Source organism: Crinia signifera, chromosome 5, assembly GCF_055691185.1.
Source record: "Crinia signifera chromosome 5, ASM5569118v1, whole genome shotgun sequence".
NCBI classification, from domain to species: Eukaryota; Metazoa; Chordata; class Amphibia; order Anura; family Myobatrachidae; genus Crinia; species Crinia signifera.
In genome coordinates, this window is record NC_139221.1 from 239,920,178 (window position 1) to 239,939,106 (window position 18,929).

General features: G+C 42.0%; 1 protein-coding gene across 11 annotated transcripts in view; it reads right to left on the reverse strand.

Annotated features, from left to right (window-relative positions):
• The window catches only part of RARB (retinoic acid receptor beta), a 750,738-nt gene that overhangs the window by 85,413 nt on the left and 646,396 nt on the right, over nt 1-18,929 (reverse strand). For 10 of the 11 annotated variants that reach the window (XM_083188725.1, XM_083188722.1, XM_083188720.1 and 7 more), the window contains one exon: nt 5,219-5,360. The exons of the other annotated variant lie outside the window; for it this stretch is intronic. In XM_083188725.1, the coding sequence (XP_083044851.1) occupies nt 5,219-5,360 (142 nt within the window). The remainder of the gene's footprint in view (nt 1-5,218; nt 5,361-18,929) is intronic. 11 annotated transcript variants of the gene reach the window in all.

Genomic DNA, 18,929 nt, shown 5'->3' on the forward strand with positions numbered 1-18,929 from the left:
CGTGCAGGGGTGTCCGTGCCGCCGAGGGAACCTGCGGCGCTGTTATTGTGTGTAAGCTGGCCGCGGCCAGCGGGGTCCCTACAGTGAATAGAAAATAACTAGCGCTTTTCTATTCACTGTAGGGACCCCGCCGGCCGCGGCCAGCTTGCACACAATAACAGCGCCGCAGGTTCCCCCCGGCGGCACGGACACCCCTGCACGCACCAGCACTCAGCAGGGACGCCGGAGACGCACGTTTTTTCACAGGTACCGTTCGCTAAATGCTGGGGGTGAGGGCGAACTGCCGCCCTCCAGGTGCCGGAGCCCTAGGCAAATGCCTAGAGCTACCTAGTGGTGGCGCCGGCCCTGAGCTTAATACATCTGCCTCAGTTTTTTTTTTTGTATAATCAGTTTTTATTGAGATTTAAAGGAAGTAACAGAAGTAACAGACTGAGGCGATTTCACTAAAAGGAAACATGAATAGCCAACATATCTCGACGCACATTTTCCAACAATTGGTAACAAAATGGCTACTACAAATAGGGTCCTCGAGGGTCTGTAAACTGATTAAATAGGAGGAAATGAGGAAACAGAGTAAAGTGTGTTGTAGGTATTCAAATAATACAATCAAACTGTGCCCATCAGTTTTTTAACTGTCTTTTGAATTCTCCATCTTCCATTATGTTTTATGTGTATTGTTTGTTCCACAACATCTCTGTCTCTCTGTTTCTATGCTGGAGTCTCTAATGCACTGTACGTTACCTATAGATGCTACCGTAGTGATAAACCTGCTATAGTATTGAGGATGTTATTGGTTTAATAGCAGCTCCCATAATTGCTGCTCCATGTGGGGGAGAACATCTGTGCAGAGTCCCATTGAGATCTACTAATCAGCGGCACTCTGCATAAACTGCCCACATCCTACAACTATATTACTTGAATATTGATACATTACAAAAACTCCCACCACCAATCCCATCAATATATAAGTAGCCTCCATCATCAGACATATATATATATATATATATATATATATATATATATAAAAGGGGGAGTATCAGAGTGCGCTAGTATACAATCGATACAGATTTAAACATTTGATATTTAATATAAAACGTACAAATATACGTACAATGTACAGAAATAAAACAAGCTCTTATTAGGGTATCGCAAATATACAAATGGTGAACATAAATAATTGCTGTTCAATTCAGGAGATCTTGATCACAAATAGATAGCCCAACGCGTTTCGTCATGTGATGACTTCATCAGGGGCGGACATTGCAATCAGCAGTGACTATGTGTGTCCTATATACAATTTGTCTGGAGCTTAATGCCTCAGAATCAATCCGGTGTGTTTTCAACAATCGAAAAGGGACAAGGAATGGTCCTAGTATAGTGTAAACAATCAAGGATTTTGCCAGATGAACAGAATTAGTAGAGAGATCTGGAGCAGTAACATGCAGCAGGGGTTCCATTTCTATTGTCTGGGTCTTGTCTAACAGAAGACCCTTCAGAGGTGCTGCTCCTATTCCATTAGCGCAGGAAGGGGTCCCCCCCATTTGTTATATATATATATATATATATATATATATATGTATTACAAAAAATATATGGAGTTTCATATTCCATGTGGACCAAAGTTACACCAAGCTTGGAAAACCCAAATATTACATGTAATTCCACTGCAGGTAAATATTAATTTAGGTAAATATTACTTTAATTTAGGTACGTATTCATTTAATTTAATTGGTTTAACATGACCCCCACCAGAAAAATTAAAGGTCAATTAAGGTGAAAAACAGACAAAAAATTGCAATTTCAAAGTGCTCTAATAAAAAAAAGTAGACAAGATACAGTAGATAACTCAAAATTTGTTTTTCAAATCATTGAGTTTATAGCTACTCCCAAATAAACTTACAACTCTAATATTTTATTCCTTCCCCCTGAAATATAATTGAAAAAATATACTTTTTAAAAATTCTGAATATTAATTTGGGCTTGTATTTCAGTCATAAGGAAGTGTGGTAGGTAATAGTTATGACAAAAAAGTAGCTTGCATTGTGCTGAAAAGAATGTTTTTTTTTTGCATTCACTTCAAACTTCAGTGAAAATGCATACACTGTGATACAAAAATGGCCATCTTCATATGAAGGTAATTACAAATAAAGTAATTTTCAATACAAACTTACAGGGGTCATCACACACACACTTTTTTTTTTTTTAAATGATCAAGCAACCAGAGCTGGACTGGTGGCATGGACAACCAGATGGACCTCATTCTCCTTTCCAACATGCTAATAACCACACAGACAAAAAGGGAAATAATCCTCAAAATAAAAAGTTATGTGTGACTTTGACTATGACCTTTAAATCTTTTAAAGTTGGCTGCTAAGTTACTTTGCTTAAAGACAGGAAAGTGACCTTAATTAAAATAACCAAGTAAATAGAGGGAGAAGTGGAAGTTCCAAAACAGAGCATTCTACACCTCAATGAAATAGATGGTGTTGGAGGGTCTTTATGGCTTACTCTCTTGGCATGCATTAATGTGCTGAAAAAACTGACTGCACTTTTCTCTCAGAAAGTCATCAAAGTCATGAATTAAGCACAGCAGTTGTTTAAGTAAAATGGTGCAACATGTTAATTGAATGAGTTACCAAGGGGATTTGTTATTCACTGTAATCCTTTGAACAGAAACAGCCCTTTTCCCTCAGTTCCTAGGTTTGTCCTTCTTTGGCTGGCAAAATAATTAAAATTCTGTGATTGCTCTTCTGGTGTAGATATACATTATTGAAATTGAAAAATCCCAGGCCTGTAAGGAATATTTAATCAGGAGTGCTCTATCACAATAAGTTCCACTGCACAACTGATCCATACGGACAGTGGAATTTTACATTTTAATCTCTTATGAGGAAAATGGACATAAGTACAGACTAGGAATGTATCACTTTTGCTCATTACTCCTTGAGAGCTGGGCAGCCACAATTGTTATGCTCTCCTCCCTGTGTCAATGTCAATCAAGTCCAAAACAATATTATGACAAGTACATGTCAGATAGTTGGTAATTCATGTTAAACTGGATGCTCAACAGGCTGTTATGAGTTGGATAATTTTACCACCCCATTACACATGTTCTAAGCATTTATTGAGCCGACATGTGCTGACAGGTGGTATTTCATGCCCTAAGATCCACTAGGGTGTGGAGGGTGATGTGCCTGATACAGTGTCCATGTCAACTGTGTCGACATTCGGAATAAAAAAAAAAAAAACACGTCGGCCTGTTGACTGTCAACCTTTTCCATGTTGACCTAATGCTTGTGTTGACCTGACGATCCTGTCAAACTAGACCTATGTCAACCTTTTCAGGGTGACCTTCAGTGGTTGACCTTCCTGTGGTCGATCCTATGAACCACAACCATTTATGATTCGGTTCCATATACTTCCAACATATTAACAAGCGTAGAGGGAGATTTGCCAAGTGTTCCAAAGGCACAAACTAGAATGATATGGGGGGGGGGGGGGGGGGGGTGTTAGGTTTAGGCACTACAGGGTGGGTTTGGTTTAGGCTGTGTGGGGGAGGTGTAGGGATAGAGTTAGGTTGCAGAGGAAGAGTGTTAGCATTAGACAATAAAAAGGGAGGGTCAGGGATTAAGGGGGAACAGTTAGGGTAAGGCACAAAGGGGGGATGGTTTGGGTTAGGCACTAAAGAGGAGGTGGTTAGGGTAGAGGGGAGAGATGGCTAAGGATACTTACCAATTGGATCCCGAGATACAGGACATCATTGTCGATCTTCATACACCTGCATCATAAACACGAGAATCCTGTACCCAACCCATTGGAATGACAAATTGTACATGTCATCTATTCTGCCCAATTGCATTCTCCCACAGATCATATAAGGCATTTTCTGTTTGTCTGTGCTGCATGTCCAATCAATTGATAATGAATACAGTGCTGTGCACTGCAATTAAGGATGGAACTTGTGTACAGCCAACAGGGAATTTTGTTCAGACTATCGTGACAATTGGTCCTGATGTGTACCGGGCCTAAGAGTGGAAAAGTGGACCATTGGACATGTTGCCCATAGCAACCAATCAGTTGCTACCAGACATTTTATAGAATATACTGTACTTGAACTAGCTAGAATCTGATTGGATGCAAAGGCAATATGGCAATGTACTCCTGATGAAGTCCAGCTAATGGTTCAAACAGATGAAACACATTCAGTGATAAGGAACAGAACTTCTACCCTACCCTTGAAGGGACAATGATAATTTTATTATAAGAAATTTAGGAATTTATTGGCATTTATGATCTTTTGTCATTAGTAAAGTGTGTTTAGTGTATTAAACTATTGTGGCTGCTCTTTATAACCATGATTTGTTTTTATAGTGAAAGTTTGTGGGATTCATCTTTGAAACAGACCATCCAGGATGATGAACCTGTCCATTAGAAGCATCCCATGGTCAAACTCCCATGATTGAAAAGTGGCTTTGTCATATGGTTCACCTTCATCTTAAGGGTGATTTGAGTCAGTGATGAAAATGTATTGGAATCGTGGTACACTGTGGTACATTCTCACAGGGACTGCACTCTGCTCTTCCAGACACACACAATCTGTGTTTAGGAGAGCATTATCAGGGCCTCCAGATAGTGGATCACAAGCACAGGCCTAGTCACCACATTTTGCTATGGTGCCCAACACGTTGTGTGCTTTCCTAGATAGATATATGGATATTAGACAGCTACTTTAGGACTTCATGGCATCTTAGAATATGTATTTAAAGGCGGTGGTTCCCAAACTGTGTGCCGTGGCACCCTGGGGTATCTCGGGACACTTGCTGGGGTGCCTCGGCTTGGTTTTACAGGAATTATTTCAATTTAAATTGGTTAGTGTTATGAACAAAACCAGTGCTTGTGGCTTCCCCTCATAAAATATGTGGACTATCAGAAGCAAATACTGTCTCTCGCCACATAACTAACCCTAAGGATGACATAAACACAACTTCTCAGTAAAGGAACTTTTGGCCTAGGGGTGCCGTGAAAAAAATTCTGCTACTCTAGGGCGCCGTGATTCAAAAAGTTTGGGAACCACTGATTTAAGGATTATATAGCACTAAATAGAGCAGATTTCGATATTACTTTCTAGTGAAAAGAGTAGCCCCAAATCCTTACCATATAATAGAATAGAATATATGCAGCACATTTTACTTTCCTCATTGGTAGAAACTGAACTTACATTCTTTGGACATTCCCACTTCAAAGCACCTCTGTAGCCTGCAATACTGGCAGCGATTCCGTGTCACTTTATTGATAACACAGTTCTTTTCTCTGTGACACGTGTAAACCATGTTCTTCTGAATACTCCGCCGAAAGAAGCCCTGTAGTGGGATGGGCAGAAAGAGAATGACATGAAAAGTGCGTTTGCCACACCGCAGTTTTTTTCTATTTAGCTAATTAAACACCATTAAATGTAAATGCTGGATAATGTGACCATTCAAAACCCAAATGAAAAATTAAAGACTTTGTATCCGTTTCCTTGCTCTTTAGAGCGATCCGCTTAATCAACACTATAGCATATTGAAGAGATTATGATGCAGAGCTGGGAAGCTGATACTGGAGCTTGCAGGTTGCCGGAGGACTGCATGATACCTGACAGACAAAGGTTCATGGAGAGTTTAACCAGTTGCTTGCTAGGAATATCTAATGCAATCAGTTTGTGCATAGCCTCATTTCTAAGCACTGTACACTACCAATAGCTCTATCTGTGGTACGCGTTGTCAGGAAATATCATTTTCCCTAGCATTTAGCAAAATAGTATATACAACCAGCATATTACCAGCATGTACCCCCAGACCACACTCTGCTCTGTGAAATAGTACACTTTTACCAGCATGTGCCCACTTTGTGCCTTTACCATTCTCTAACAGAGACTTTTACCGCAAATGCATCAGTCATATATGAAACGTCACTCTTATTATTTTGATGGTTGCCTTCCAATGAAGAGTAAGTAATACTGCAGGTCTGCCTTTCTGCTCAGATTGGTTCACACTTGTGGGTATGGATCATAGGGTCGGAAGAACTAAGGTTGATGTGCATTGGGTCGACCACTAAAGGTCGACATGGGGTTAGGTCAACAGGGTCATTAGGTTGAGACAAGCATTCGGTCGACATGGGCTAGGTCGACAGTCAAAAGGTCGACATGTGTTTTTCACGCTTTTTGTCTCGAATGTCGACACAGTCGACATGGACACCATATTGGTGCAGTGTTTCGCTTGCCATACTTCGTGCAGGGTGTCTCACTACGCTCAGCACACTATTTTATTCACCCACCATGCCCTAGTGGATGGTAGGGCATGAAATACCGCCTGTCCGCACATGTTGGCTCAAAAAAACGTGAAAAACCCATGTTCAACTTTTGACTGTCGACGAAGCCCATGTCAACCTAATGCTTGTGACAACATACCCCCATGTCGACCTTTTGTGGTTTCAACCTAAGCCCATGTTGACCTTCAGTGGTCGATCCAATGCAGGTTGACCTTAGGTCTGTCGACCTAACGATCGTATACCACACTTGCAGTGTCATTCCTCTAGGAACAATGTTTGTGTGACAGCTAAAGCCAGGAGAGGAGGAATCTGAAACTCTGCCAATCATCAAGTCAGATGGGATCAACCAGTGGTGATAGGAGGGGGTCATTCTGACAGTAACGTGTGCTATTTAACTGGTGACCTTACAAAACCCACTACTTTAATAATGGTTGCTGCTAGACCCACTTCTGTATTCTGACATTTCCCATCATGCTCAGGGTACCACATATACCCGGAGGTGGAATATAATAGTGTGGGGAGCAAGCCACCGTGTGGCGAGTGAAGCGGGCCCACGAGGGTACAATCCAGCTGCAATAAAATTAAATAACCTACACATACGGAAGTTATAGATACAATTTAAAAACGCAGTGAGGGCATGTATAACTTCTGCCCTAACATAACGTCACATCCTGGTCAAAGTACAGAAGTGGATCTAGACACAACTCTTTAATAATAGGAAAACAGAGAGATTGTACTAATTCCATTTAGCAATTTCTAGTCAGGGAAATCTATTAGTAATTTCAGACCTACTGACATTCCATATAAGTAAAGTAACTAACAGATGTACTTATCTTTCTCCAATATAATTACATCATTAATGTTTTGACTATTGCACATTAGTGTATAATGCCTTCATAGTCTGACCATTGGCTGGCATTCTCATGTCAGTATCACTCTTCAAAGCATACAGTACAATCATAGAAACCTATAACCAATACTTGTGTAAATAGAATATATAAAATGAATAATAACGGGACATGTTGCATTAATGCATTTATTACATTCTAAACGGGCTCCTATTAACTGGCTTAGTGCTAAGGAGCAAGGGTGAGCACTTCGGATAATTACATTCACCTAATATTAAGCTAACATCCTAACTGCCCTCTATTGATTTTCTTTGGGTAAGTTGAAAAGGGGCTTCAGTTCTGCTTTGGCCCCAATCCCTATTCCACTTACATCTTATCCTATGATATCGGATCAGTAAGGTCATTCATTTGTTCTGAAAACCCTAACGAGTACAGGTAGAACACTGGCTGTCTTATCAGCTTATGTTCTTAAAAACTTAAAACAGCTCAGCTTCGCTTCACATTCACAGAGATTAAACTGAGCCTGCAAAACTCCTTTATTGATGAAACTATCACTGCATCTCCGAGTGCCATAAACCTTCTATTGAGTGGAATGAGTGAAAACTAGGTGCAGCAAGTAGTGATGCTATAGCAGAAAACTGCTCTGTCCTGTTTACACTGTCACAATATTGCTGTAGTGCAAGGGCAGCTGTAAATCAGACATTTATAAACAGACTGCACTGTCTTTGGAACCCCCCATTCCTCTCTTGTAATGCCAACTTGGCTTAGATCAATTATCTGCACAAAAAGGCATTACAATGTATCAAATACAGCATATGCTTCCCACAATGAAACATTGTGGTATTCAGAGGTAGTTCTGTATTTTCTACTGAAATAGCATTAGTAATAAAATGTTGCCAAAGTAATAGTTTGGATAAGTAACTCCTCTGTTGAAAGCAGGCACTCCTGGGAACACCCTTTATATGGCGGGTGCCAGATGACTGCCCGACAGGGGGGATCCAGACAGTCAGTATCCCGATGTCGGAATCCTGACTGCCGGTGCTCCAAGAGGGGGGATGTTGACTGACAGGGGCTATTCTCCCTTGTGTCCACAACCTTCATAGAGGGAGAATAGAAACGGTGGCGAGCGAAGCGAGCCACCGAGCCCGCAAGGGGCTTCTTTGGGCTCGCCACCTTCCGAGCACCAGTAGACGGGATTCCAACGTCGGGATACTGACTGTCAGACCGCCATCCCACACCAATATATGGCAGCCTTCTTAAGATTGCCATACAGTAGACCAATTTTCATCCAACCATCCAGCTATTTGCTTGGCTGCACTGAAAATATGGTACTGTATGGGGTAAATTTACTAAAATGGGAGATCTATTTCAGATGGGATGTTTATATGGGAAACCAATCAGAATCCACTTTGTATTTAAATAGCAACTTCTAGAAGATTATGCATAGGGGGAAATTTACTAAGATGTGTATTCTACTTCACAAGTGATGTTGCTATGGGCAACCAATCAGATCCTGTCTACTATCTACTAGAGGGCGCCACATAAATAAGAAGTAGATTCTGATTGGTTTCCCATAGCAACATCACATGTAAAGTAGACTACATATCCTAATAAGTTTCCCCCATAGAATCTGATTGCTTGATCATAGCAACATCCCATCTGAAATAGAATTTCCATTTTAGTTACTCCATATAGTACCAGAATATATGAGAACAAATGACAATCAGCAATTTGCTCACAAACCCAGGCAAATGGACAAAAACATTCACTCAAATTGTTTAAATTAACCAGATTCAACTATAGTACCTTGTCTGATAGACAGTTTTTGTCAATTTCCATATTTTGGGGGCAAATTTAATTTTCTTACATCCATAACCACATTTTTATTCCATCCAACCAACTAGTTGAATGAAAGTTGATCTAGTGTATGGTCAGTATAAGTCAACTCTTCACTTAATGGGTATTTAGAACATAATAAAGGAAAGGTGAGTGCAACGGCGTGAGGCAGTGGGAAGCTGGGATGGGGTCGGGTGAGCGGGACAGGGGAGCACAGTGGGAGGCGGCAGGAGGGTACGGGAGGATGATGCCTTGTAAGCTAGTTCTGCTCACCCGGTGCAGTCCTCCCTACCTCAATCTGACATTTTTTTTATGTCAGATTGAGATTGCCGGAAAAGTGGCCAAATCCTTTCGGCTTTGGCTGTATTTCCGTCAAAAGCAGGTGGTTTGGCGGCTATTCCTCCAATCCACCTGCTTTCCAGAAAGTCAGAACATTCCGACCTATCCAAAAAAAATAATAGGTTGTAACCTCTTCCGACCTATTCTAGTCGACAACTGACAACTTTTGGCAAGGCGGCAGTTTTTAAATCAGTTGAATATATGCCATTGATGCAGAAGGTTGACATGCAAATTATGTGAGCTAAATTGACAACTGTAGCACTAAATAAAATAAGAATGGTGTTTGGGATGAGTAGGAACTTTATTTGTGTACTATGGACACATAGTATTGATGCAAGGCTCATGGAGGTCTACAATTCATAGACATACTGACTATTACAACACGGTGCATATAAACAGGAATTATCTTGTTCATGCCAATATGATATGTATCAGTGTGTGAGGGTAGAGGGAGTATCCATTCAAACCCCCCCAAGGATTATCCTACCATGGAATTCTGATCTACCACTAGTAGTAAACCAACTGACCTGCTATGTTAGCTAAAACATATCTACTCTATTATGTTTCCTCTGACCATAATACCTCAGAACCCACATCTCCCTGCACTTAATTCAGCTCTTGCTCTGAGATCATGACATGTGGAGGTTCTTTACCCATTAGGTCAGTTGTATCACCTAAGGTTTCCTAATAGGGGAATCCTGGACCTAAGAACATATTTTATACACTTCTGCCATCCTCTGGCTGGAGGGAAGTGTTGGACAAGGATCTAACAACCACTAAAGGACTGATTTAAGTACTGCATTTCCCTCATAGTGCAACAACAATGCTAAAGTACCTAGCTTCAATAGTTCCTGGCAGTGTAAGCGTAATTCAGCAATAGATTACAATCAAGGGGCATTCATATTCCAGTTCACACATGATTTTAAACAGTACCTTAGTGATTAAAAGACATTCCAAATTCATGTCCAAATGCTACAGGACTTCCATGGTCTGTCAGCCAGTGACATGTTATCAGTTACTCACTAACATATTTGATGGGCCCACAAAAGCCATCTGAGGTTGTGTTGCAGTTGCAGGAGTGTTGGCATAACTGTGGGTGTATGCAGAGATCTATGTAAATGCAGACTGATCTCTTGTACTACTTTCACAAGTGGATGGATATGCATAGATTCTGTACACATTTATTTTGGAGCATAAAATGCGGCCACATCTGATACAAAGGGCTTATATAAAAAGGTCTGAGTTTGCCGGATGTGCGCTGCGCCAGCTTTTTGAAAGAGGCAAACATTCACATGCAAAACCCATACCCTTTATGAAAAAAAAAAAAGTCAGAGATCATCCCGCATTGCACACCCCTGCCAAACTCTGACCCAATTATATATTTCGTCCAACTCTGAATCACGTACATTGGACCTCATTCAGATGCGTATGGACGTGGTATTACTGCTGTTTCTAAAAAAGCAGCAGCGATAGCCATTATCTGGTAAAACAGCAGGAGGTGTCATGTCTCTTGCTGTATTACTGATCCGAACTACATCCTAGGATGCAGTGTAGAATCATCTGCAACAAAACCAGCTGGCTATATTACCCATGATGTCACTCAAGCCAGAATAACCCAGATGTTGCCTAGAGGCCCGGAAATCTCCATCCTGACGGAGATTCCCCAAAAGGGTGGGGATCAGTTGGTCTACAGCATGATGGTCGACAGTCATTAGGTTGATACCATTAGATCGACATGTAAAAAGTCAACATGGTTCTAGGTCGACATGGTTCTAGGTCGACATGGTTCTAGGTCGAAAGGTCATTAGTTCATTAGTTCGACAGTGTCTAGGTCGACAATCAAAAGGTCGATATGGGGTTTTTCACTGTATTTTGACCCGAATGTCAACACAGTCGACATGGACACAGTTTAAGGTGCACCGCATCCCCTTGCATCGCTCGCTGCGATGCTTCGGGCACTTAGCCTCATTATGCTAGGACTATTTTTATATTCTCCCTCCACACCCTAGTGAATAGTGGGGCATGAAATACCACCTGTTGGCACATGTCGGTTCAAAACAACAGTGGAAAACCCCATGTCGACCTTTTGACTAATGACCCATCAAACTAATGACCTAGAACCATGTCAACTTTTTCCCATGTAGACCTAGACCCATGTCGACCTTTCCCCATGCCGACCAAATGGTGTTGACCTAATGACTGTCGACCATCATGCTGTAGACCAAATGACCGCATCCCCCCCAAAATGGGTGCTATGCACTTCAGTTTGGAGAATCCGAGGCTTTCACTGCCCCCTCCCCATACCCAAATTGCATCAGTCAGTCAATCACTGAGCGTCCGATGCCATAGTGCACTGCCACCATTGTCACAGGACCTGTTCGTACATGCGCACAATGGGACCTGCACATGTTCAAGGTACTGTAATTAGTACTTTGCGCCACATGATGAAACTTCATCCACATCTGAATTACCCCCATTTTGTTATAGAGATGTTCATGTAAAGTCCGCCTATTGGCAGTAAAAGTTTAGCCGATTTCAAGAAACATATTGCCTCCTTCACTACTATTATCTCTCTCATAAAATATGTCCTCTATTATTACTAAATGACCATAGATTGCAAACTGCAAATTTCAATTTGTTTTCCTCAGTTCTGAGAACGAGATGTTCCATCTATGAAGTTTCCTGTGTTTCTGGATGTAGATGGTGCTAGCTCAGCTGCTCAGCAGTTATAAAATGCTATAGGGGAGACGTACTAAGCATTAAAGAGCGATTGGAAAGTACAAAAAGAATGTGCAGCACTTTTTGGACCGGATCGCCTTATTAGCAAAGGGCGTGGCATGGCATGGTAAACAAATTGCTAGCCTCTAATCCTAGCCTTTACCCACCCCTCCCTCAGCCTAACCTTACCCACCTTCACAACCTAGCCCTAACCCTGTCCCTCTAAACCTAAAGAAGATACTTACCTCCTGGATCAGTTGGGATTCTGACCATCGGGATCCTGCTCTCAGTATTCTGACTGTCGGGATCCTGACCGGATCCCACTGAACTATTATTGTGTAATGTTTACTGCACTAGTCACAACCAATGGAAATTATTCATGTTAGAAATGTTGTAATAGCTCATTAGCCTTAATTACAAAATATGACAACAAAAAGCAGAAAGTATTTTCCATTCTCCAACGATAATATGATTACAGCATTAGCAAATTGTAAGTACAAGCAATATATGAAACTAGTTATCTTAATTTTCCTATAAAATCTGCTCCTTTGCCATGAAAAATAGACACCAAAATGTACTGATGTTTGTTTATTTCCTGAAGGAGTCCCGGGTGGGCAGTAAGGGGAGTATAATTTAGAGTATATCAGCTGAAAAGTACACATTTGTTGATAACTGTAAAACCACCTGCTAAATATAATAGTACTTAGAGCTGGTACATATTTCAAACTAAGTATCAATAAGCTGCACTGCAAAAAGAACTATAAGTCATTATAAAATATAAACCAACGCATTTCATAACTCTTCCCAGCATAGGAGCCAACTGGCCTGCTGGCTTTATTATCTGCTCCCCAGAGTCCCCCGCATTGCATTGCCTGTATACATTATTTACCTGGCCTGTAGTCCACGGTGGGCTCTCTCTTTCCTGCACTACTAAATGGATATTTGCCTTACAATTCTTCATGTTATTACTTCATGCTCCAACATATTACCCTCATTAGCAATTATGGGCCCTAATAAAATATAGTATTGCACTTTATATTTGCACATTAACTTGAAATTGTATGTCATGAATGTCTTCTATTTCTACAGCAGTTATTAGGAATACCTTTTTTTTAATCTTACAGTACAAAACACATAAATTGAAGCACACACACACCGACACACACACACACACACACACACACACACACACACACACACACACACACACAGTATACCACATTATTATAGGGCCTCCAGTAACATTGTTACCACAGTCATTAGGTTTACACCAACTAGGTCGACAAGCATTGGTTCAACACCACTAGGTCAACAGGCAGCAAGGTCGACATGGGTTTAGGTTGACATGGGTCAAGGTCGACATGCTTGTCGACCTAGTTGGTGTAGACCTAACAACCCACACCCGTTACGGGGGTTGTATTTTTCTGAGCCTCTGGATAGCTGCTTGTACCATGATCTCAGTCTGCACACAGTTTAGACACTCACTTATATTGTGTCCACTGGATCCGCCACGTGATGTCACTACACCACTCACGTCCTTTAACCCACGCCCAATGGTTTGAAGGACCTGATATATACGGTCAAGGTTGTGAGACAGAAAACTTGTCTCAAGCAGCATTTCAAGAGCCAGGAAGATAGAACTGCACCATATTGGGGCCTGATAAGGTTAGTAAGTACACCCAATTGATGACCTACTGACCCGATGGTGGGGGAACAGAGCATATGAAGTCCCCACTTAGCAGCAGTATGAGTGACATGCTGAGCTCTGCATCACTGAACGCAGACTTCCTGAGGATGGAGCAGAACATGGGGTTAAACATGCACTATACTTATACACTAACTATGTGTTAAATGTAACCCTGGGGCTCATTTCATGATTTTAGGTCGCACTATATTATTATTGCCCTTTTTTCAGCCCAAAAATGCCCGCTTTCAGGCAGTCACAAAATGGATCTGGGAGAGGTTCCTGGATCCATGTGTTATCGTGGCTCTAAAGTAGTGGTATCTGAAGATCTGCATGCCGGCATCGAGGCTAATAGGATAGCCAGCGAATCTATTAGCAGTGGTAATTTGCTGCTGCTAATAGGATAACTACCTATCACTGATATCCTATTAGCAGCGGTTATACACTACTGCAAATAGGTCGCTGCAGGGCTGTTTTATTAGCCCCAATGCTGGGGTTCCTCCTCCCCGATAGCTGCTGTTATCGGTGATTATGCTTCGCATATCTTACAGAATCCCTGATATGCAGCTGTCGGGGGTGTTTTTGCCCAATCACAGGTCCATTTTTAGCTGATAGAAATGACCGCTAATTGGATACTGGGATAATGACCATTAGTCATTAATTGCGATATCCAGATGGTTTTATTGGCTGAAGCTGAATTGGGGATAATATGATATGCCCTTTAGTATTCCTGCTTTGTATTTTATGCAATGTTTGTTAAATGATTTCCTTACCTTTTACAGTAAATTATAAAAGCACTAGGGGGAGATTCGCTAAAACAGAAATGCGGTAAAAACTCCGTTATCTGGGTTTTTACCGCACGGCGGGTTTTCGCTGCGGGGGGGGGGGGGGGGTTGTATCGCCAGCAAAAGCTGGCCTATGGGTTTCTTAAAGCGACCCATGCCACCCCGCACCGCTGCCCGGACCTGTGACCTCCTCCTCCCTGCACTGAAAATCATCTTCCGGGTGCAGGGAGGAGGACAGCAGCAGCAGCAAAATTAGCCTTGTAAGGGAGGGAGGGGGCAGCCGCCGGGACCCGCCATGCATCGCCTGCTCACCGCAAAAGACAGCTCTTAACGCAAGAGCTGTCTTTTGTCATAATTATCACATATGTTAGTGCATATGCGATAATTTTGTTAGCGGTAGCCAGCGATGTGCGGCGGTAAGGGGGCGCGGATGTTAGAGCATCCCCCCCCCCCTAATATGTACTGAAGGATCATTATATTTCGCTAATGTCTTTCCCAACTACATCTGCAGTGGGAGCTGCCCCTCCAACAACTCCCACTGCCAGGAATTACTGATAAATTACATTTTATTATATGAGAAAGGAAAGAGTCCACCTCACTGATGTACACATTTTGATGGAGGTGTGATTCAAAAGGTCGACAGCAAAAAGATTGACAGTGTCTAGGTTGGCCCTTAATAGCTGACATGCACAAGGTCTACACAGAAATGGTCAGCACATGAAAATGTCAACATTTTTAAGTGGTTTTTTTTGGGTATCATCATAAGCTTAAATACATAACACCCCAATTAGTGTACACTTGCCATGCTTCAGACAAGCTGCAGATGGTAAAAAAAAAAGTAGAAAGAAATGCAAAACAAAAAAAATGTGTAAACAACGCATCATGTCGACCATTTAAACCTGACAACCTTCTTCTTCATCGACCATATGGTGTGGACCTACTGACCAATCATCTGGATACCTTTTGAAGCTACTACATATAAGGAAATGTCAAATGGTGTGGTGATTTGTTTCCACCCTTCCATTTAGTAGAGCTACAGACTAATATACTATAACCTACTAGACAGGACTTAAAGTGGTCCTAGAGAGGTAATGGAACTCATATCCCCTGACACAGACTCCCCCCCCCCCCCCCCAATTAGGTGGAGCCCCGGGTACTGCCAGGGTTTTCGGCACCCCATGCAAACTACAAACTTTGTGCCATACCTGTTATACTTTATAAAGGGACAGTGATCTCAAAATAGTACTCCCAATTCAAATTATTCAACACATTAGCACAATCATATTCACATTACACCACATGTAGTGACCCTGATTCATGTTACAGCACAAAGTAGTGCCCCTTATTCACATTATGACACATAAGTGTCTCTTTTACATGTATGCACACAGTAGTATCCCTTGCACATAATGCCTACAGTAGTATTGCTTATACACATAATGCCCACATCAGTAGTACCACTAGCAAAAAATGTCCACAGTAAGTGCCCATTTCATATATCTGACATATGACACATATCTGTCCCTTTCCGTCCAGCAGCTACCTCTCGTCTCATCTTCACCTCAGCAATGTTGACAGCATGACATCACATACACCGTGCCAGAAAAGGAAGCTGCTGGGACTGGCTTTTTTCTGTTGGAATTACTGTCGAGGGCTATGGTGGAGGTGGAACTCAGTTCCCCCTACCATTACAGGTGGGGGAACCAGCGGCGTAGCTACATTCTGCTGAGGACCACCACAAAATGGCCGCCCCCATACAGCAGACAGTTTCTGTCTGCTGTATGGGGGCGGCCATTTTGTGGTGGTCCTCAGCAGAAGAACGGAGCCGCCGGGACCAGTGAAATAGGTAAGCCTGCGGGGGATTGGGGGGAGGTGCAACTATAGCACCGCAGCCCCCGGCGCCCCCCCGGTGGCGGGGGCTGCGGTGCTATAGTTACGCCACTGGGGGGAACTCAGTTCCACCTCACTTTAACCCCTGCTACTAGAGAATCATGGGTAGGCAGGACATCTTAAGCCCCATACACACGGGGGAGATATATTGCTCAGCCATATATTGCTGAGCAATATATGGCTGAGCAATATAGTGCTCAGTTTCTCCTTTTCATCAGCGACCAGAGATGGTCGCTAATGAAAAAAAAACTGCCGGGGGGAGCCAGGCAGTGGAAATCAGCTGGTCGCAGGAGCATGTTCCTGCGACCAGCGATCACTACAGTGGTAAAAACGGGAGTGCGCACCCGGCGATATATCACCGGTGCACACTCTCATCGCGGGCAATATGGTCCACGATATTACACAAAATCACCCCCGTGTGTATGCACCTTTAATTCTAATCAGCAATGTTAGGCTGTTGCTTTATTGCAACCACTGTAGCTTTATTGAACTAGAAGTTGTTCTTTTTGATTGTGGGGCAGCATGCGTGATGTCATGTAGCACTGCTAAGAAAGGCAGAGCAGAGGAGCCATGATGGCAGGCAGCCAGAATACAGCCGCCAGAAGACATGAAAGAAAGTAAAGCTGGAGAGACACTTATGTGGGCTGGGGCCAGATTCATTCATGTTGTTTCAGATATTATTTTAACAACGTTCTGGACCTGGAGTTGGAGAAACACTTGTGTGAGAGACATACCAAAATACACCCAGAACCAAAAAGGTAGATTCAATTATGAAAAAAGTGATCCCCACATCCCAAGTCTCCCAAACTTATATAATAAAAGGCCTAACATTGTTCCACACATTTAAGGGGGAGGGGAGAGAAGTTTTTGTGCACTGGTGGGAACTAGATGGCCCCCAAATGAGCATTTTCAGCGTCGCTCCATTTGCCCACGCACAGACGTTGGCGCTGACATTACTGTTCTTTTGTGCCGTCATTTTCCCGGGCTGGTAACTAGTATACACATAAGAATGAACACCCCAAACATTTTGCAATAAATAACAAGATTATCATTGTCAGTCCATTGCATAAATCTACAGAATACTCCATGCAATGCCAGGACCAGGCTTGTAAATGGAGAACTGAACCACTTTAGCAGTATGGGCACTTGCTGGGCAGCTGCCCCAAAATACCTCTATAAAAGTCTGTCACAGTCTTTCTCAAAGCAGTACAAACTCACAGGGGGAGGGGGGTGTTTAGAAATGTTAAAAACTTTGCGTACCTCCAATGTTGGATTACTTGCGGTATCCAACTAAAAGAATCCTGCTCAAACACTCTCCCTCTGACACAGGCTCATATATTGTGTTAATATCTGGCTCTAGTACTTGCCAGGGACTCTTGAGCCATTTAGCTCACCACACGTCCCTGACACACACACACTATACAGTATATACTCACTGCTTCTGCAGAAGACCCAGCTCCTAATGCTGGATGAAGAAGACCCCGCTTCGGAAGGCAATTAATTACTAATTAAGCTACTTGCTTAATTAGTCTTCAGATGGGGGGTGCCAACGGGGACTCAAAGCAGGCCCAGGTGATTTTTGTTTTCTAAAATGAACAGTTTTTAGGAATCAGACTTGCTCTGGAGGTGCATGTCTCTCTCTCTCTCTGTATATAAATCACCTTGCCCCATTTTTTGTCCCCTAACTGAATAGCAAATTAGGGTTTATTTTTATTTCCTGGCCACAATTGAATCCCTCCTCCCTCTCCAGTTACAGATAGCTCAGCCAACCATAATACCATCCAATCTTACTGTGCATAACACGTTATTGTCTGTGTAAAGTGAATTCCAGCTTAAACAGTGCAAAAAATTGCCCACATCTTTTTATACAAGTGGCTTCGGTGACATACTGGCTAATTAATGTCAACTGTTAACAGGTTAATTAGACATAGATTCTCATAACTACTGCAAATATTTTAAAGATAACTGCAATGACTTTTTGGCAGAGGCATACTACCTCAGATAAAACAAGACTAATGAACACAGCCAACGCTCATGTTAATTAGAGCTTCCCAGACAAGCCAGATAAGACTGAAATACTATTGGTTTCCATTTTGGGTTATAGGTCTGAAAGAAGTATCCTGCAATACTGCAACATGATGTAAATTCATAGGGAAGGAAAAGAATAAGTGTTGCAGAAAGTTTTTCTTCCTGGAGACAGAACAGAAAGGGAAAATTCTGTTGTTTCACATTACATTTCCAGTATTTTGTAGTTTAACATCATTTTCAGGATTATTTTTCATTTTTTTTAAATGATAAATATATAAATGCATATAGTTAAAGCAGCAAATTAATAGTTATTTTACTCCCTTTAAATACAGTAGCAAGTACAGTACATTAATTTATAAGCATATATGTGATACTTAATTTTATTAGCTGTTCTACAAATCATCTCATTTTCATAATCTTTCTCTAGGGCACACATACATGGCGGGGGATACGGTGATTAGGTCTACACCAACTAGGTCAACAAGTATTGGGTCA